This window comes from Spermophilus citellus (assembly GCF_964194105.1).
Source record: "Spermophilus citellus genome assembly, chromosome: 6".
NCBI lineage: Eukaryota > Metazoa > Chordata > Mammalia > Rodentia > Sciuridae > Spermophilus > Spermophilus citellus.
Window position 1 is genome coordinate 98,711,576 of NC_138187.1, and position 22,267 is coordinate 98,733,842.

Sequence of the window (22,267 nt, forward strand, 5' to 3'; positions counted from 1 at the left end):
ACTAATTATTGTACTATCTGAATCTATGTACTTTTATCCCAGAATCTACCAAAAATATGTCCTTGAGCTTACAGTATTATTTCCAGGAGACTTGAAGAACATTACCTTCTGTGAGTTAGAAACAAGATAAAAATCAATGCTTCTTGGGTCTGGGGGTGGGGGTGGCCTGGTACTGGAAGTTGAACCCAGTGGTGCTCTACCTCAGCCCTTTTTAGTTTTTATTTTGAGACAGGGTCTCACTGAATGCTGAGACTGGCCTACAACTTGTCTTCCCAGTTGCTGGGATTATAGACTTGTACCACTGTGCAAGGCTAAATCACAAGTTCAAGACCGACCTCAGCAACTTAGTAAGACCCTATCTCAAAAGATAAAAGGGGCTGGTGTTATAGCTCAGTGGTTAAGTGCCCCTAGGTTCAAACCTTCCCCCCTCCAAAAGAATAAGAAAATGGAGATAAAATAATACTTAAACATTTAGAGTATTATGAACCATCAGATTTAATGATATTTGCCTCATTTTTATCTTGGTATGTGACTGTCAAAGAGCTCATTTATCTTAGAACTAAGAGAATATATTGGGGATCCCTCTGGTTAGATAATTTGCAGGAGAACTTGTAGGACTCAGTGTGTGGGTTGCATTACTCAAAGTTGTGCTTTATTAAAACAGAAGGATATAAAGTGTAATCAGCAACAGGAAAAGGTGCATGGGGTGAAACCAGGCACAAGTTTCCTCAGTAGAGTCACATAGGCAAGACACATTTAATTTCCCGAGTAAGAAATTATGACAGTGCAAGTGAAATATTGTTAATTAGGTGAATCTTGCTGGAGACCAGCATGCAGTGTTTTATTGATGTCTGGTCACATAGGCAGTCCATGCCTGGCACATACTCAAATTTCAGACTCTTGAGAATGAAAGCAGGTTTTAAACATAAGCCATATTGTTTGTACATTACAGTTCAGGCACTGGTTTCTTATCAATTCATGGTGGAAATCTGGAAATCTAGATTCATGTAAGATCCCAAATGCTAGCTAACCTTGCAAGCAGAAGTCTCAGGCATGCCTTTAACTCTTCTGTGCATAGAAGTATTGGCTTTCCATTTCCTTAGTTTTTACTTATTTGTATTGAAAAAATGTGATTTCTTTTTAGAACCTTCTCAAAGCATCTTTTCTATTATATATTTTAATGAATGTTCCTTTTATTGCCCTATTTTGTGTTGATGTTTTATTTCTTTTTCATTATCATCATCTTGGCATCTTTTAAGTCTTTAATAGTTACTGGATTTCCCTGATGCTTTTCACTCTTCCATTTCATTTCTTCCATATGATCTCATACTACATGGTTAGGAAAACAAATGGTGATTCTGTTAATTGCCAGCTATCCCATTTAAGACTTAGGGAAGGGCTGGGGTTTTGGCTTAGGGGTAGAGCTCTTGCCTAGGACAGGTGAGGCCCTGTGTTGGATCCTCAGCACCACATAAAAACAAATAAACAACAAATAAATAAAGGTTAAATTCTTTTTAAAAATTAAAAAAAAAAAGACCTAGGGAAATAACCTCCGGGCTTAGTCTTCCCACAGGCGTATGATGCCTCAGAGTTCAGAGTTCTCTTGATGGCTTGATAAAACACAAATGGCTGGTTTCCTTCCCTAGAATTTCCAATTCAGAGTGAAATGGAGCCTGCACTTCTACCAAGTTCCCAGGTGTTGCTGACCCTGTTGGTCTTGGGAACCCACTTTGAGAACCATTTTTCTTGTTTATAACCATTGACTCAGGTTAGCAAGAGTAATGCACTGTGTAAACCCCCCCCCCCCCCAATGCAGGTTTACCTAATGCAGTATGCTAAAAGTGAATGAGCTCTTGGTACCACTGTCAACTCTTGTGTATTTTGCAACTGGTACATTTTTCTTTTCTCTCTCTCTCACTTTTACTGGGGATTGAACCCAAGGCCTTGAGCATGCTAGGCAAGTACTCCTCCACATGGCCTACATCACCAGCCTTTCAAAAATTTTATTTTATTTAGATATAGATCTCACTAAGTTGCCTAGGCTGATCTTGAAATTGAGTTCCTGCTGCTACCTCAGCCTCATTAGTAGCTGGAATTATAAGCATGCACCTCTATGTTCTGCTAACTTTATTTCCTATTTGTTTTTAAGATAAATAAAATAATAATAATGTTTTGTATGGGCTCAGTGACTCCTCCTCAGATCACAGGAAATTTATCATCTCATTTGGATAATCACAGTCTTGTGGATTTCTTCTTTCTTGGGGAAAGTGAATTGGCAACCAAAAATGCTAGTATTTTAAAGTGCTTTCTGGACTTTTCTCTCCTCCTGGGAATGCTTATGGGAAGAGATGCCATAGAAGTGTTTTTCATGATCTTAGTAGGGATCAGGAAATCCTAGGGAGACAAAACTTAACCTATGACTAGCTGGGGCTATTGAGTAGCAGTGCAGGTTTTCTAATGAAATTCTAAAATATATTCTGACTCACATGGGATCTCTAGGTAGACAAGCAGCCTAGTAATTCATTTCATTGGTATAGTTTTTTAAAACTCCCATGTCTGATGATGAAGGAGCTAATAATCTAGTAGATTTTATTGGAATCTATTAATTGTAACATATTAAAATGCTTACAGATTGAGTCTGTTTGTTTTTCAAAGTCTATTGAAAGGAGGGATGAGTTCAAGTGTCCTGGAATGCCTATTACAAACTCTAGCATAGGGCTGGGGTTGTGGCTCAGTGGGAGTACTTGCCTAGCACATGTAAGACACTGGGTTAGATCCTCAGCACCACGTAAAAATAAATAAATAAATAAAGGTATTGTGTTCATCTACAACTTAAAACAAACAAACAAACAAACCCTGGCATATAGCATGACCCTTCCTATTTAAGAAAATGGACTGAAACCTTCAGTCCATTTTCTTAAATTAGTGTTCAGTGAAGTGAGGAATAGTCATTTCTAAAATTTGATATTGGCTCCAACTTAATGGTAATATCTAATGGCTCAACACCAGTGTGATTTTATATTTTTTAGTTTGAAATAGACTCTCTAAGTTGTAGAGGCTGGCCTTGAACTTTGCAGTCCTCCTGCCTCAGCCTCCTGAATAGTTGGGATTATAGGCATGTGCCACCATAACTGTATATATTATATACTATTTCATTCTTAAAATTTATTGTGTTATCTGTCTTTATGTTATAGTGGCGTGCACACCCAAACACACACCATGTTTATCTAGTATTTAAATACATCAATTAGTAAGTAGTTCTTTGAGAAAAGAGTAGGTAATAATAGGTGAACAGACTTAAGAGTTTATTTATTCATTTTTGTATAAAGCTAAAATTGTATTTTTAGCACAGTGTTTTGAAATTTTTGATCAAATGATTTTGAGGTTTCAAACTGAGTTTTTCATTAATTGTCTTTTTTCTTTAAACATTTAAACAAATGTTAAAATTCCATTCCATTAATTTTGGGGGAGACCATCCTCCCCAATTAAATCATGACATTTTTAAGACAGGAAAATAAAAAAGCTTTTTATATATCTTGGCATCTAGCCAGGAACATAATAGTCAATTTCAATTTGATTGTTTGGATATGTTCACTTGTTCACTTAAATGGTATTTATGGAGCAATTACTATTCTTTTATTATTTCTTGTTAATGATCTATTTTTTTCTTCAGATTTTATAAGAGACTTCGTAATTGCACTTAACAGCTTATGGAATTGTTTATCCTCTTTATAAGATGGAGAAACAGAATAAGAGAGTTAACTAATAGTTGCATATTGGGGTCATAACCTGGGGTATTCTCCACATAAATCCTGTCCTCATGTTTCTATATCCTATTACTCCTGTAAGAGTCTTTGTCAGACCGAACTCCTCAAATTCTCTTGGGTCTAGTCTCAAAGTTCTCTTTAAAATTTTTAAATAATTTCATTGGCTAATACATGTAACTGTACATTCTAAAGGTATATACATATTCTTACCTTGTTATATCTTCCATTTTCTGCTATTTCACTCATAGACAGATAAAATGATTCAACATAAACATTTTCTGAGAATATCTACATCTGAATAAAAGAACTACCTTTTCAGTTTCTGGATCTGCTTTTTATGTTTTACAGTCAGAGGTGATAATAATAGTGTTTCTTTAGTTGTAAGTTTAATTAGAAAAGAACAGAGATGGAATAAGTGATAAATTTATATTTCCCTGCCTTATGAAGCAATATTGATCCCCCTGGTAAGGGTTTTGTGTTATTTTGAATAGAGGAAAGTTGTGGGAGAATTGATTGGTTACACACTGCTCAATTTTAAAAAACCTGGTAGTCCAAAGTAGTCTGTGTCATGTTTATGTTGTGAATGTGAAGTTTCAGCAGAATAACATCCATCTTAGTGAATTCATGTAGAGTTTCATAGACTTTGTTGGTTTGTGGAATTTAATTTATAGATTTGTGTTAGTTTTATGCATATGTAGTGCTATAAACATAAAGAATTATCAGTTCCAAGACATGCTTTATCAATATTGTAATATTTCTGAATATATCCACCAGTCAGTTGAGAATATGCCATTGTCTAATTGCCATCTTTTTTCTTTCATGGTGGTAAGTGTGGTTTATAATTAATTATGTAAGTTAGGTAGAATATGGTAACCTTATTTATATGAATTTTTGGTTACATAAAAATAACTTGTCATCACTCTAGCGGGTAGGAGTGAAATTTTAGTTTTTGAAGGGAGATACTGGGAATTGAAACCATGGGCACTCTACCACTGAGCTACATCCCCAGTACACCCACAACCCTCTTTTGCCTTTAATTTAAAAAAATTTTTAGACAGGGCCTTGCTAAATTGCTTAGGTCCTCACTAAATTGCTGAGACTGGCCTCAAAATTGAAATCCTCTTGCTTTAGGCATCTGAATTGCTAGAATTATAGATATGCATTGCTTTTTAAGAACAGTTTTATGTAAAAAATGGTGATCATGTTTTCTATCATACTTGTATCATATTTTTTGATTCCAGTACCCATACATAAATGTAATTGCCAGGAAATTGAGATTCCATAAAACATTTTTTCAAAATATTTGGAAAATCACGTGGTCTAGTCAAATGAAATTCCTACTTGTGAATATTCACATCATTCCTATCTCTGGTATTATATTCATAAGACTAATAGCTTAGCTGCTAATACCTATTTTTTTGGTTATTGTTTTTAGTTGTAGATTATTTTTATTTTTATGTGGTGCTGAGGATTGAATCCAGTGCCTCACACGTGCTAGGTGAGTGCTCTACCATTGAGCCATAACCCCAGCCCTGCTAATAACTGTTCTTGAGCTGCTTTTGTCATTAATTTTTACATCATTTGATTGTTAAGTACAAAATCTGCTTTAAGAAGAATGGCAACAATAACAAATTAAAGCTGACATTTATTGAATGCTTATTACATGCCATGAACCATTAAGCATTTTATATGGGATTTTATGTGTAACATATACATAACAGGTCACAACTTTATTGTGTATTTTATTCAACATGTACATAATTTATATTTAATATGTAATGAATCAATAAATATTTATTTTTACTGTCATCACGTTTACCTTACAAATATGAAGGTAGACTTAGAGAAGTTAATGTCTCACGAGTCAAGTATTATGGACCTGGAGTTTGAATCCAGATATTATGATTCTAGAGATTATGCTTTTTTACTTCCCAGCATAAAGTACCTCCAGATAGAAGATATTTTTGAAATATAAGTAATTTTCAACTTCAATGAAATCACATTTAGTAGGGCTTAAATGGTGTCTAATATCTTTGGTTTAACAAATATTTTCTGAATTTTTTCAATATGTAAGTGCTGTTTTAGGACTAGTGCATACAAAGATGAATGAGACACTATTTTCTGCTGTGAGTAGTTCAGTCTAGATAATAGATAGTTATGGTTAAAATACAATGTGAAGGAACCGAGGGTGTAGTTCAATGGAAGAGCACATGCAAGTTCCTGGATTGGATCTTTACCACCACCTAATAAAACTAACTGTGAAAGGTCATCTTTTCAAGATGTTTGTTTATTTGGGGCAAATTCAGTATTGTAGTATTTAAAAGCTCTGAAATTAGAATGAATTCTATGACTTGAGAGTATTTATTAGAGTATTTATTCTTTTAGTCACTAGATATAGTGGATAAAGTTTCATGTGATCAAAGATTAATGTTTCCTATTGATTACTTAAGAACAAGTAATCAACAGGGCTAACCTTGATTGTTGGGGGTTTTAAATGAATTTTATTGATCAGTCAAACTCTTAGAAGCGTACTTTAGATGCATCTTCAGTTTTTAAATTTTAAAATGTTTTACTTATTGCCCTTTTGTGTGTGTGTGTGTGTGTGTGTGTGTGTGTGCGCGCGCGCGCGAGCACGAGCGCGAGGGATTGAAACTGAGCGGCTCTCAATCACTGAGCCACATCCCCAGCTCTATTTTATATTTTATTTAGAGACCCTTGAGTTGCTTAGCGCCTCTCCATGTGCTGAGGCTGGCTTTGAAGTTTCAATCCTCCTGTCTCAGCCTCCTGAACTGAGGGATTGCAGGTGTGCATCACCCTGCCCAGCTACTTATTGCCTTTTAATTTGATGACCTTAGATACTACTCACATACTTTAGATAGAAATCATAGCAATGCCAGGTTTGGTTTTTCTTTGTATTCTTTCTTTTTAACTCTCTGCATCACCAGGCTCCTCTAACTTTCAGATTATTATAGTTTAAATATATTCTGAGATTTCTGTTACTCAGATGAAGATTTGTTTGCATTTGAATCAGATTTTGATCTCATTAGTAAGGTAACAAATTATGACTAATTTTTTTTTTCCTGAGGGCAAAGTAAATTGTCTACCTTTGCATTACGTGAAATAGCTACTTTGCTTTTCTGCACTTAGATCAGTGTCTTTTTTTTTTTTTTTTTTTTTTGTGGAAGGGTGCTGGAGATGAAACCAGGTGAGCTCCAGAGCAATGTCTTAAATATAGTGGGCACTTAATAATGTCTGATCTGGTGTCCTCTCTTACCTTTTTGCTGAAAATTCTAGTTAGAGTATCTATTTCAATTTCCAGGATTATGCAGAAAATCATCTGTTAATATCTGTAAATACAGATTTATCCCCTCGTTGATAGACGTGGGTCTAAAGGGTACTTTGTGATTTTATCTTTGAAAGCAATTTAAATTTTAATAAGAGTATTAAGAAATAGAGGTAGGATCCAGAGATAAGATTGTGCTTTGGGGAGGGTTTTTAAATTCAGTATATAGCTTTTTCACAATCAAGTTAAAAAAAATGAGTAACTTGGAAAGAGGTAAAAACATAAGTAGATAATTCATAGAAAAAGATAGTAAATGCCCAATGAATACATACTCCTTTTTGTTTATTTAATTTTTTAGTTTTAGGTAGACACAATATCTTTATTTTTTATTTATTTTTTTAATGTGGTGCTGAGGATCGAGCCCAGTGCCTCATGCATGCTAGGCAAGCGCTCTAACACTCGAGCCTCAACCCCAGCCCTATATACTACTTTTTTAAAAAAAATATTTTTCTTTAGTTGTAGATGGACCCAATGACTTTATTTATTTTTATGTGGTGCTGAGGATAGAACCTAGTGCCTCATACATGCTGGGTGAGTGCTCTATCACTGAGCTACAATCCCAGCCTGAATATATACTACTTTTAAAAATGGTATATTTTCTCCAGGTGTGGTGGTGCATATCTGTATCTCCAGCAGCTTTGGGAGGTAGAGACAGAAGAATCAAGTTCAAGGCCAGGCTTATCAACTTACTGAACCCCTCAACAATTTCTTGAGACCTTGTCTTAAAATAAAAAGAAAAGGAGTGGGAATGTAGCTCAGTTGTAAAGCACCTCTGGTTTCGATCCCCAGTTTATAAAGATAGGTTTACAAATTCAAACTTACAGAACTAAGAATTCATAGTTCCTTTTACCACATTAGCCAATTGTTATCTTGCACGTCATTTACTCTGTATCTGATCTTTGTCTTTCTCTGTCCTGTCACCCATAAATACCCCAGAGTGTAATTCTCAAAAAAGAACATTCTTTTACTTACCCTGCACTCAACATTCTAAACCAATAAATCAGCATTGGTACAGTACCTATCCTTTCCATGCCCATTCAGAGTTTATCAGCTACTCCAAATAATGTCTTTTTCTTTTTTGGTCCATGCTTCTACTCAGGAACACAGGTTGTATTTGGTTGTCTTGTCTTTCCAGACTATTTCAATCTAGAACTTTCCCCAAATTTCATTTAAATTATAAGAAATAGAAATCTTATATTCTGTAGGATAACTTTCAACCTAGTCCACCCAGTTTTTCTCATCATTAGGGTCAATTTTGGCAGAAAGAATATACTTTTATTCTCAGTGTTTCACATCCTCCACCTCTGAGTGGTATTCTAGTATGAAGCCAATATCCTGTTCATCAGACCTTTTACCAACCCATCAGCTAGTATCTCTTGACAAATTTCTGAGTCAGTTCCTTTATGATGGTTGCCAAACAGTGATTCTCTGTTCTAGTTATTCCTCCTGTGCTAACATTTTTATTAAAAGGATAAGCTTCTTTTCTGTCTTTTTTTTTTTTTTTTTTTGGTTGTTGTTATTTTTGTTCTGGGGATTGAATCCATGGGTGTTTTACCATGAGCTTTTGGGATGCAGTCCTTTTGGGATGCTCCTGACTCAACCTTCCAAATCCCTGGGATTACATACAGATGTGTTCCACCATGTCTGGCTCTTTATTTAGTGCATCTTAAAAATTCATTCATTCATATGTTCATTCATTTATGTAAATATGGACTCATGGATTCCAGATTCAATACATTATAATTTATCATTTTTTAAAAACCTATATAATCAACTTATAGTAGAATACACAGATGGTAAGTGTATCTGTTTGGCATGCATATACAGCCCTGACAAGATAATAGACAGCTAATATTTATTTATCTATCTATTTATTTATTTATTTTTGGTATCAGGGATTGAATCAAGATGCACTTAACCACCGAGCCACATCCCCAGTCTCTCTTTTTTCAGTTTCTCCCCACCTGGGCATTTATTTATTATTTATATTAGACCTTTATATATAGTAGTTGGGTTCATCCTGAGAAATTCATACATGCATGGAATTCGATTTCAGCTTAGCTCTCCCTTTCCCCCTCCTGTTCTCTCTCTTTTCTCCCATTCTTTTTCTTTTCTATTAGACATCCTTTCCTTTATCTGTTGCCATTTATATTTGATTATTCTATGTATTCATAAAGGTGAGATTCCCTGTTGTATATTTATGTATGCATACAACATGACTTTCTAAGAATTCATTCTGCATTGCTTCCCCTTACTTATCACTCCACTCTGTTTCTTGATCTCCTGCTTCTACATTACTGACCTTCCCTTTATTTTATGTTATCCTATTCTTCCCTCCTCCTTTCCTTTATTTTACTCTAGCTTCTACATTTGAGAGAAAACATTCAACCTTTGAGTTTCTTGAGTTTGGCTTATTTCACTTAGCATTATATTTTCCATTTCCATCCATTTGCTGGCAAATGCTGTATTTTCATTTCTTTTTATGCCGAACCCTTTTTAATTTTGTTACAGGGTTTCACTATGTTGCTTAGGGCCTTGCTATGTTGCTGAGGCTGGTTTTGTACTTGGAATCTTCCTGCCTCAGCCTTCTGAGCCACTGGGATTACAGCATGCGCCACCATGCCCAATCTAATACTTATTTTCATGTTCAGAATTATTTGATTGATAGGATCTCCTTCAAATTCCTCCTGTGTTCTTTTCGAATGTTCCCATCATTTATTAAGCATTTTCTTACTTTCTGGCACAAAATGTTTCAGATTCTTCCCTGCCCAACCTTGAAATCCGCCATTTTCTAAGGATCAATAGTTTCTTTCTTTTTTAATATTTATTTTTTAGTTGTAGTTGGACACAATACCTTTAATTATTTATTTTTATGTGGTGATGAGGATCGAACACAGAGCCTCACATTTGCTAGGCGAGTACTCTACCGCTGAGCCACAACCCCAGCCCAATGGTTTCTTATAATGGAGGATTTAGAAAGACTGGGCTATTGCCATGCTTCAGTCTTTCCCCCATAACACTTCTCCTCTTTTCTGTCACTTGCACATTCTTAGGCTTTCTTGGTGGACAGACTTGGGAAAATATAAGGTTGTACATAGGTACATGCATAGGTACACACAAACCTATACTTGTGGTGTGTATATATGTATTTCACAACCATGAATCCAAATTGTGTGTGTGAGAGAGAATGTGTGTGTGTGTGTGTGTGTGTGTGTGTGTGTGTGTGTGTATCATACACCCCCACATGGCTAGGAATTGAACCCAGGTTGTTGTGCATGACAGGCAAATGTGCTACTGAGCCACATTCCTAGCCCACTTAAACCATATTCCAAATTTCAATCCATTATTTTGACTTCTTTATACCATGTCCATTTTCTCCTTTTTGACAATGAGAAACATGGTCCCCATTATCCTCTAGTGTATTTACTTATTCATTCAGTCAGTTTATTTATTTGGTATGTGTAACACATGTTCCAGCCATGTTGCTCAACTCTTCTGTCCCTGTTGAGCCCCTCCTACCATATCCTTACCTGAAGATTGGGACTGTGCCTCCATGTTGCTTTCCCTAAATTCCTCCTTATTGCTTTTTATACTTAGTATCTGTTCTCTCTACCTCCTTGTGCTTTCCCAACCTATATCCTTCCTTCCTTCCTTCCTTCCTTCCTTTTTTTAATATTCATTTTTTAGTTTTAGTTGGACACAATATCTTTATATATTTATTTTTATGTGGTGCTGAGGATCAAACCCAGGGCCTCACACTTGCTAGATAAGCACTCTATTGCTAAGCTACAACCCCAGCCCAACCTGTATCCTTTCATAATCCATGTTCTTAGTAAAATGAAAGTGAGGAGATGATTTTAAAATTAGATTATGTGATTTTATTTTCTTAATTCATGTCCTAAAAAATGTATATTTAAAGCTTAGTTTTAAAATGATATACCTTTGATATTATATGTGGAATTTCATGCATTCATCATGAAATTATATCCTCTCTGAGATTGTCATAATGTAACATAGGTTGTTTTCATAGATTTGTTTGTTACTCTGTTTATTTATTAATGTATGTTTTTAATATCAAATTTAATTTTTTTGTTTTCTGATTCTCCCAGCTGTATTGGCATTGTAACCAATTTGAATGTTGTACTCTTTAAGAAACTAGATCAGTAAAGTTTCATGTAGTATGTTTTGATTTTTAAAGAATCAGTCTTGAATAACTGAATGTTTTCTGGGTTGTTTCATTGTTAACCAGACATTTGAAGAATTGATTTTTAACTATCATCTAAAACTTATTTTATATATTTGGTATACTGCAGTTCAGAGGCATATGAGAAATTGCTGTATATTCATTTGTATACTTACATGCTTCCTTGGCATAGTGACATCTTGAAAGACTTTTTCCACAAATTTCTAATTGAAAATTGCTTATGCCTTTTAGTGGTCTTATGGAACGCAGCAGTGATTTTTTTAGATGCCAAATAGGACATTTGGTAGATTGACTAGAAAAATAATTGTTTAAGAAGTGCTGTGAGGTAGTTGTTTCCTTGACAACTAGAAAACTGTTTTGTTTGCTTAACAAAGAGATGATAGTTTAGTAGTTTAATTTCTTTTATGTTATGGTTGTGTTACATAAATACATCTTATTTAAACCTTTGAGATGGTCCATATTATTAACCAAAATCAGAGAAACAGCAAAAAGAGAAGGTATAGCTGTGTAGATATGTATGTATATGTATCAGGGCTGGTGTTGGTCAAAGGATTCTTAGTTAATCTGGGTATATAATTCTTTGTACATCTCTACTTTAGACCAAAGTACATTAGCCTGGAAATAGGTGTATAAGTCTTGGTTGTCTTTCTGTCATTCTCAGGGACCATGATATACTTCGTTATGGAGCAGAAATACAAAGCCATAACACCTCTTGCTGCTACTAGAATTCAGAGTGCTTGCTTCACATATGAATTGAATGAGGGAATCGGTATGTTAAAGGTGCCTTGCCCCCATTCAGATCCCCCCCTGCGCCCCCCCAACACAGGCATCTTGTGTATGTGGGAATTCTTAGTGACTTAAATCCTTTTTCATAGGAATCAAATTTTTTTAAAACTCAGTTTCTCCTCATATTATTAAGCATAACAGTAGCCTTTAATTGGTGCTATATGTTGAACTCTGTACTAAACACTGTAGGTATGAAATCTTTTTCCTCATCCCTGTGATATCATAAACTGTTACTGTATCCTGAGGCACAAGAGTCCTAGACCAAGTCAGGCAACTAAATAAGTGGTAGAATTTAATCTAAGCATCTAATGCAGAAGTCTGTACCCTTTGTTGTTGTGTTGTTGTTGTTTGTTTTTTGATGCTAGGGCTTGAACCCAGGGCCTCGAACATGCTAAGTACAGGTTCTATGACTGAGCTGTATCCCCAACCCTAGTGCTTGTACTTTTAATTACTATTTTATACTGTCTTTCATTAATATGGTTGCATCAATAAAATGTAGGGTATAGAAAAATATTAATAACAAAACTCAAAGTAAAATTCAGTTCCAGTCACTGCAAATAATAATTTTTTTGTTGCCCTGATGAAGTAATACAGTATCTGGAATTTCCTTCAGGATAATCAGGATTGAGGGATAATTAAAAGAGGAGGGTTGATGAGACAGTTGTGTGGGTTAATAACTATGGTTACATGCAGAATTTATTATAGTAGTCTGACTTCTTTCTTTTTATTAGTACTGGGAATTGAACCCAAGGATCTTTAGCCACTGAGTCACATCCATAGCCCTTTTTATTTTTTTATTTTGAGACAGGATCTCATTAGATTGCTTACCACCTTGCTAAGTTGCTGAAGCTGGCTTTGAACTTGTGATCCTTCTGCCTCTGCCTCCTGAACCAAAGAGATTACAGGCATGCACCACTGTACTGTTCTGTCTTCTTTGGTATTATGTTTGTAACATTCCTCAGTGTACATTTTTAAAAACAAAGAATACAGTCAAATTGTTTAAAAAAAAAATTAACCTTAGAAGTGGACTTTGAATAAAACCTTTTTTCTCTTCCCTCATTTTGGTTTGGATGTGAAGTGTTCCCCCAAATCTCATGTGTGATAAGAATGTAATTAGTTCAGAGATGAAATTATTAGAGATGTAATCTAATCAATGGATTAATACAATTGAATGGATTGAATGGGTGGTAACTGTAGGCAAGTAGATGTGGCTGGAGGAAGTAAATCATAAGGGACCTGCCTTTGGGGTTTGTATTTTGTACCTGGCACCTCCTTTACTGTCCTCCTGCTTCCTGGCTGTTATGAACTGAGCTGCTTTTCTCCTCCATGCTCCTTCCGCCTTGCTGTTGTGTCTCATCTTGGGCCCAAAGCTAAGGATTTGGCTGATCATGGACTGAACCTCTGAAACCGTGAGCCAAAATAAACTTTTCTACCTCTTAAGTTGTTTTTGTCTATTGTGGTCACAGGGACAAAAAGCTGACTAAAACATTCCCTCATTCTATTCCCTTATCCCTCTTAACAGTTGTTCTTATTATTAGATATACTCTTTTCCACATACATAATATAATGTGTCCTTGGTTATTTCCACTTTGCTATAGGGGGAAAATATATAACATTTTAAAGGAATACACATTACCACTTATCCTGTGTTTTTTCCCTCATTAGATTTAGTACTGAGAAACAGTGAATTCTCAGGATTATTGACATTATTTGAAAAAACTGAAGAAAGTGATTTAACTTTGAATTTGCATAATTTATGATGTGAATAGTCATTTAAATTGAGATGTTGCTTCTTTTTTTTTTTAAAGAGAGAGTGAGAGAGGAGAGAGAGAGAGAGAGAATTTTTAATATTTATTTTTTAGTTCTTGGCGGACACAACATCTTTGTTGGTATGTGATGCTGAGGATCGAACCCGGGCCGCACTCATGCCAGACGAGCGCGCTACCGCCTGAGCCACATTCCCAGCCCGAGATGTTGCTTCTTGAATTTTTTTTGTGTGTGTGTCTGTATATATACATGTACATAGTGCTGAGGATTGAAACCAAGGCCTCCTAGGTGCTAGGCAAGCACAGAGCTACTTTTCATTCCTTTTTATTTTACTTTAAGACAGAGTCTTGCCTAAGTTGCCCAGGTTGGGCTTGAACATCAGATCCTCCTGCCTTAGCCTCCTGTGTAGCTGGGATTACAGGTGTGCGCCACCAGGATCAGCATTTCAAGTATTAAAGGAGGGGGTGTGTGGCATGCGAAATGTGAAATCATACTGCTCTATTTTACTGGTTTTTTTGTTCACTGTGTTAGTCAGCTTTTTGTTGCTGTGACAAAATATCTGGGGAAAACAACTTAGGAAGAAAAATTTACTTTGGGTTTTGTTTTCAGAGATTTCAGTTCATGGTGGGCCAGCTAGCTCTATTACTTTAGGCCTGGGGTGAGAATCAAACTCATTGCCTCACATATTGCCAGGCAAGTACTCTACCACTGAACAACAACCCCAGCCCCTCCTTTTCTTTTTTGATGGCGCATCGTGCGATATTAAATATAAAACACTTTGACAAAAACCGTTTACATAATCATCCTTTGGCTATGGAATTGGTTTATACAAGCAGAACTCCTTAGAAATAAATGGTTCCTATGCAGAAATTTCTGTGATTGTAAAAGGTAAAAGTAATTAGATTAGGGCTGTTATAAACACAATCACAAATGAGGAAATATAAGAGTAAATAGTTTGAACCTATATGAATGCATTTGAGATGTTTGACAATTATTTATTGGAAATGTCTCAGATTGTATTTTCTTATAGGTTTCATCAGTGGTTTGAATACATTTATTTTCCTTTCCTTTTATACTGTTTTACCTTACGTTGTGTGTACATATAACAGCTATTCTGAATTTGGGTTGAATCTTCAGATATAGCCTGAAATATTAGAAGATATATATATTTTTTCAGATTTTTTCATCTAGCAAATGGATCCTTCTCTTTAATCATATAACAAATCAGTGTTTTAGTGAGTAAATGAATGACTGGAGGTGGAAATGAAAGGCTATACCTTGTAAGTGAGCTAATTCATATCAGGGACTATATGTGTTTAATAGGAAAGAAAAACTTATATTTTACATGATAGATATTTAATACATTTAAGTAGGTTTTGTGGTACATATTTTATTATTTTTATTTTATAGATTTATGGTAAAATATAATTCTGTTAACTTAATAGCTAAAATAGGGTTGGATTCACTATTTTGATTTTTGGAAAGGAACTTCGCAGTTTGAGTCTAATTATATTTCTTTGCATGTTTAGGCCCTTGATGAGCCTCCCTATTTGACGGTGGGCACTGATGTGAGTGCTAAATACAGAGGAGCCTTTTGTGAAGCAAAGATCAAGACAGCAAAAAGACTTGTCAAAGTCAAGGTAAAGTAGTCGTAGTTTTTGTAAGTTCAGTATTTGATATTTAAACTCTTGTTGGGTAAGTATACCTAAGTTACTTTTCTGCCAAATGAGTTTCTTGGAGTAATGGTTGTAAAAGTAACCCCAAATAAGCATTATTATAAAACATTGCAGTTGGAATAAAGTTAGATTTTCATAGTTGGTATTTTGAATACAATTTCACAATGGATTTGTTATTGTATGTAATGTTAGTGTTTTAGTGCAGGGAAGGATGATACAAGTCGTCTAGTTTAATTCCTTAATTTTACTATAGGAAAATTGAGGATTACAGAGGGTAGTGATTTATTTCCCCAAGGCCATTATAGCAAAACAGTTTGCCAATTTCAACCATAAGCTTCGGTTGTGACTCATAATTGATAGTATCTTAATGATGAAATAAGATACATCTGGTTGATGATTCTTTATTCTTTATCTTCTGCGTTTTTTGAAAAATCTAAAGTTACATGAGTTTTCTCTCAAATACCAGACAAAAAGAAATGTAATTGCTTTCATTTTAATAAATGATCATGATCCTGGTGTAGTAGTGTTTGCCTATAGTTCTAGCTACTCCAAGAGATGGAAGCAGAATCACACTTAGAAGTTTGGAGACCAGTCTCAGGAATATAGCCAGATTTTTCACCCTAAAAACAAACAAGAGTATAGCTCAGTGGTAGTGTATTCACCTGCCCTGAGTGAGGCCATGGGTTCAGTCTGCAGCACCACAAAGAAAGGAGAAAAAGAGAAAGAATAAAACATGGGCCACCTATATTTAATAACAAAAATATGTCTGTGTATTTGAAAAATATAAGACAAGTAAAACATTTGAATGTTGATATTCATTCATTTATTATAATATATTGATTAGTAAACCATATTTATGAAACTTAGTGGGAAGGAGTGTGTGGGGATACGAGAATGAGACCTGAACTCTGTCCTCCAGAGATTTATCATCCTGATGAGCAGATATGTCAACCATTGGCTGCAGAGGTGTTGTGCTTCCTGTGGAGAATATCTGATTCTCCTCTGTAGCTTTTCCTATGTTGCATGCTTGGGTTCCTCACTCATTATGCTCTTATCTAAGAACCATTTGAAAAAGCCTTAGAATTAGCTATAGACCTATAAGATACGAATCTTGGCCCCAAGGTGCCTCTCCTTTCTAGTCTGCATGCTGACAGTTCACTTATAATGTGGTTTTATGAGGGTACTGATGTTTCTTCTTCTGACTGCACACACTGGTGTTCCCTAAACACTCCATTTTTCCCAGCACTATACTAGAGTTGAAGAGAAAAACACTCACTAATTTTCTCACTTTTTCTGGGGCTGCTTTTAGCACATGTAACACCTTCCTGTGAATTAGACAAAGATCCTCCCTTCTGGTAGAGAGCTGAGAACACACAACAACTCTGTTAGAAGAAACATGCTCTGGGGGCAGGAATCTTGTTATTCCAGGACCCGTGCTTTGGCCCAAGAATTAAAAAATTATCGTCTGAATTTTACCTCCAACTTGCATTCTAGCTAAGATGACATCTAGCATTCCTACCATTTTTTGATCTAAATAAAAGGAACAAAACTTTGTTTTTGGCTCTACTGCTTCCATTGCTAGGAGAGAACACCTTGTGCCTCATACTTTTTTTGGGGGGGGGTGCTCTAAAAATTTGTTTTGAATTCAAAATTAATGGTTTTCTTAACAGATTGAGAGCATATATCTTGACCAGTTTAATTTGTTTATAACTAAAAGTGAATGCATTTTAAACAAAATTGTTGATAAATTTCTTTACTACCAGTTTTCATTTGTTGAACATGTATTCTGTGCTAAGCACTATATGAAGACACTGAAACTTTAGTGTTAAGACCTCCCATCTGCCAGTGGCTTATGGTTTGAGTGAAGGATACATACAGATACCTATGAAGATGATTTAAGTAAAGTGGAGATGCTTAGTGATACAGAAATGCCTGGGATGCCACTATGCATCTCCTTTCATAGCTGGTTTGATAATCACATAAATCTGATAAGAACATAATGATGGTTCAATCCTTTTAAGAACTGTTTTGCCTTGTGTAAGAAAAAACAAGTTTTTCTGTACTGAACAGTGGAAACTATCATGTTTTTCACTAGCTAATTAAATATTCCAACACAAACCCTTTAGTTTAAATATTCAAACTTGAATCCTTTAGTTTAACTTAAGTGTGTTCATGTCTGGTTTTCTGTTTTCTGATTTCTGTAGTACTGACATATAGTACAGTAAAGTTCTGGAGCTCATTGAACTTTAGTGCCACCATGTACTAGTTATGAGCTTGGACCAGTCCTGAGTTTTGTTATCAACAGACTGGAAATACTCAGATCTACCTAAAAGGGTTGTTTTGGAGATTGATTGATTGATGATTAATTGATTTTGGCAGTATTGGGATTGAACCCGGGATTGCATGCTTGCTAGGCAAATGTTCTACTACTGAGCTGCATCCCCTTGAGTGTGATGCTTAGCTCTCAGTAAATTCTTGTGGCTACCGTTTATTATTAAGCTAAGCCTTCACAAAATTATATAACCTCCAATAGCTGAAGGTCTCTATGCTGTCTTTCAGATTTATTTTTTATTTTAATTAATTAGTTAATTTTTGTGGTATCGGGGTCCTTGACCATGGACCGAGCTATATTTCTAGCCCTTTTTATTTTGAGACAGGGTGTTGCTAAGTTGCCCAGGCTGGCTTCAAACTTGCCATTCTCCTACTTCAGCTTCCCAAGTTACCAGATTGCAGGCATGGACCATTGTGCCCAGCTGTCAAAAGATTTTTCAGTTAATCCATTTAGGATTTGGGATCCCATTTAAATTAGGCAATTGTTAGCTTTTACTTCTTATAACAGAAACGAAAAATTAATGTAAATATAAGATTATGTTGCTTGATTTTTGTTGTTATTGTTGTTGGCTAATTAAATTTATAATTTCTAGGTGACCTTTAGACATGATTCTTCAACAGTGGAAGTTCAGGATGACCATATAAAGGGCCCACTGAAGGTAATTGATTTATTCATTATCAATTCTGTGATTGGAAAACAGAAATACATGATCTTTTTCTTTTGGTTCACTTTGTTTTATAATTAATAAAATATATGCTTTTCTCTAAAAATTGAGTAGTAGAAAAAATAGCTTTAACATTAAAAAATACCTGATATGTCAGTAAAAACTAATAGTGTGTTCAGAAATGAAATATGAATGTCCAGAAGGCATTGAGTGTTTTCATTATCTAGGATGATGGATTTTTCCATGATGGAGAGATGGTGAATTAGAGATCATTGATGCACGTTTTGCATGAGAAACTTAAACACTAGAACTCTTAATTCTTTGGAGTACCTGCTGGAAAATGAAGTCTAAGAGTCACTAGGCAGCTGTAAATAATGAGCATGTTCCTATTAAAAGTTATGGAGTTTTATTTCTTTGCTTTCATTTTTTTCCTCATTGACCCATAAAATAAATGTTACTCTACTTTGTGTCAGTGAGCAAGCTCTAGAACATGTGAGGAGCCACTTTGTGATCTTGGGCCCTTTGAAGTGTCTGAAAATGGTCATTGGCCTGGCTAGGAGAATTTAAGAAATGTTAAGAGTATTGAAGAAATATATTTGTAGATATAAGAAAAATCTCTTAACTGTTGAAGCTGTAATTTTGAGACAGAAATAGATGTGTTTTATACTTGTTCAATTTTAAGACTTAATTCAACCCTCAGGGCATTAATATTTTGCATATATAGTAGGTATTATGCAGGATTAAAACTCATTAAGTTTGGTGGTGGTTGTTTTGTTTTGGTTTTATTCTTGCCTTGTAAAAATTTATTTCCAATCATTTCTATTTTATAGGTGTCATCTTGAATATTCATATACATGTTTATTTCTTGCAGGGACAAAAGACCAAAAACATGTACTTTTGTAGTGTGACATTAAGCCACCATTTCTTTACCCACCAGTATGGGCTAGTACAGTGCTAAGTCTTTTTGCACATAATATTTATCATAACACCTTTTTAGGGAAGTGGAAACTGAAGGGAGGTGAAATAATTAGGCCACAGTCTCAGTCAGTAATGGCTGTACCAAAGTTCTAATAGGGTCTTAGCCTGTCATCAAAAAAACTTCCCTGCTGAACATTCAGTACACATACATATCCATGCTCTGTTTGTGTTTGGCTCATAAGCACAGGAGCATGGCTCTTCATTGCTTGACTGCCCTGTTGGCCTGGCATAGACACACAGGTGTTAACTACAAAGTTCTGTTGTACAGGAATAGAAAAGGCAGCTATTTTGTAGCTTTAAGCCATCTTCTCTGCTTTGACCCCCAGCTTCCTGATAGTGGTATAGTTGATTTATTTTGTTCATTTAGTTTTCCTACATTAAAATTTCCTTTGTGATTAGGACTTAAGACTATTTTAATTTGACATATGCAGCGTACCACATTTTGGTCTCAAGATTATTAAAATATTTTTTCTTTTTTAGGAGGCAGGGTTAATGAGTATTGAACACAGGGACCTTTTACTACTGTGCTACCTCCCCACCCCTTTTTATTTTTCAGTTTGAAACAGGGTCACACTATGTTGCTTAGACCCTCATTCATTTGCTAACGCTGAACTTGAACTTGTGATCCTCCTGCCTCAGCCTCCCCAGCTACTGGGATTTTAGGCATGTGCCACCACACCTGGCTGAATTGCTTTTCTTACCTGTGGTTTTGTGGTTTGATTGTTCCTTAATATCCTTTGTAACTTTCTATCACCTGGTAGAGTGTCAGCATTTGGATAAAGAAATAAGTCTACCAAAAATGATGGTCATTTGATATCAACACATTTTCAGTAATGAGCTAATATGGAAATAATTCCTAGGCCATTTAACAAATAAAAAATAACAATGGTGTTTACTGATTGTAATCATTTAATCAAAGTCCTATTAATTCCTCAGAGTTCTCTTTTCTTTCTTGGGCATAGTTGGGGGTTAACAGTCTCTTTGAACAAGTTTAATAAATAGTTATCAGCATTTAATGATCAGATGGATAATAAATTGCTCTCATTAGTAGAACATACTATCCCTTTAGGAACCTCAGAGCTATTTTTTTCAATTGTCAATTTCATATGCAATGGTTCTTAAAAGAGTAGTTTGCTGATCCTATGCGGTTCCCACAACCCTTTAAGAGGATTGTAAGAGCAGAACTGTTTTTTCTTTTTAATTTATTTTATTTATTTTTTATATGGTGCTGAGGATGGAACCTAGTGCCTCACATGTATTAGGCAAGTGCTCTACTACTGAGGCACAATGTCAATCCAAAACTGTTTTTGTAATAATAGTTAGTTGTTCAAGTATGTTTTTCTGCTATGTCAATATTTCATTGATGTTATAAACCTATTGGTGGGTAAAATTGCTGGTATCTTAACACAAATCAAGTTCAGTAGTCATTTTATTCTTTACCATTGTGCACTCATTTAAAATAAAAAAAAAAAAAGAAAGAAAGCCAGGGTTCACTTTATTTATCTTTAAAAAGTTTTTAAAAATTTTTTTTCTAATATTTTTAAAATATTTTAGGTAGGAGCTGTTGTGGAAGTAAAGAATCTTGATGGTGTGTATCAGGAAGCAGTTATCAATAAATTAACAGATGCAAGTTGGTACACTGTAGGTAAGAGAATAATTTTTCTTTTGATGATATGTATTTAATTATATGGTAAAACTTAATCTTAAAATAGTGTTATTGGTTATCTTTCTAGATAATTTACCTTATTTCACTGCATAATCATGCCACCACATTAATGTATATTCAGTAGTATTCCATGCATCCTAATCTTGCACCAAAGAGATTTAATTACTTAAATGATTTTTAAGTAATTACACTACTGAAAATAAAAAGGTTTACATAATGGAACAACCAGAGACATGAAAAATTGTGCTTTATATGTGTACTATGAATTGAAATGCATTCTGCTGTCATGTATAACAAATTAGAATAAATAAATAAGTTTCTTTAAAAAGCTTTACATAATAGTCACACCCAATTTTTTTGCAAAAAAAAGCTCATAAAACTGACAATTATGTGGTGAAATATGGAAAAACGTTTTTACAAGATGTATATATGTGTACATAACAATTTGAAATTATTGAATGCATATATTATGCAATGGGTTTCTATTTAGTTTTCACTTTAAATTATATCGTATAGAGTTTTCTTTATCGTAACCATTTGTAAGTATGGAGTCTAGTAGTGTTAGATATTCACATTGTTGTTTAACAGGAGTTTCTTCTAACTATTGTATTTCATAATAGTCCATGCATTATAGTTTATTTTCTCTTACTATTTTGCCAGTCTTCTTGCTCTTAGAGTATATATTGGGTAGAATATATTTTGTATGTGTATGTGTCTTTTGTATGTATAATATTTCTCTAGTGTGTGCACTGAGAAATAGAAATAGTTTGAAAGGACTGTCCTTTTAAAAACTTAGTAGTGAAAACTATGTTCTTAGAAGACTCCCATGAACAGTGTATGATATGCTGCATATACCTGTTTTCCCGGTCCTTTTCATATTTGTCTTTTAAAATTTTTTGTCAATTTTGACATTTTATTTTAATGCCTCTCCCATGAATACTAATGAAACTGAACATCTTCTCATAATGTGTTTATAAGGAACATCATTTTATTTGTTTTCTCTATTGTGAATTGTTTGACCTTCCCATTCTCCCTTTTCCTCTTGGGATAGTTTATCTTTTCTTATTATTTTTAGGATGTGAGT

At 34.7% G+C, this 22,267-nt stretch overlaps 1 protein-coding gene across 4 annotated transcripts in view; it reads left to right on the forward strand.

The window, feature by feature from the left end:
• Positions 1 to 22,267, forward strand: part of ARID4B (AT-rich interaction domain 4B) — a 143,920-nt gene that overhangs the window by 50,013 nt on the left and 71,640 nt on the right. For all 4 annotated transcript variants that reach the window (XM_081297196.1, XM_081297193.1, XM_081297194.1 and 1 more), the window contains exons 3-5: positions 15,397 to 15,507; positions 18,468 to 18,533; positions 21,072 to 21,162. In XM_081297196.1, coding sequence (XP_081153322.1) covers positions 15,397 to 15,507; positions 18,468 to 18,533; positions 21,072 to 21,162 — 268 coding nt within the window. The remainder of the gene's footprint in view (positions 1 to 15,396; positions 15,508 to 18,467; positions 18,534 to 21,071; positions 21,163 to 22,267) is intronic.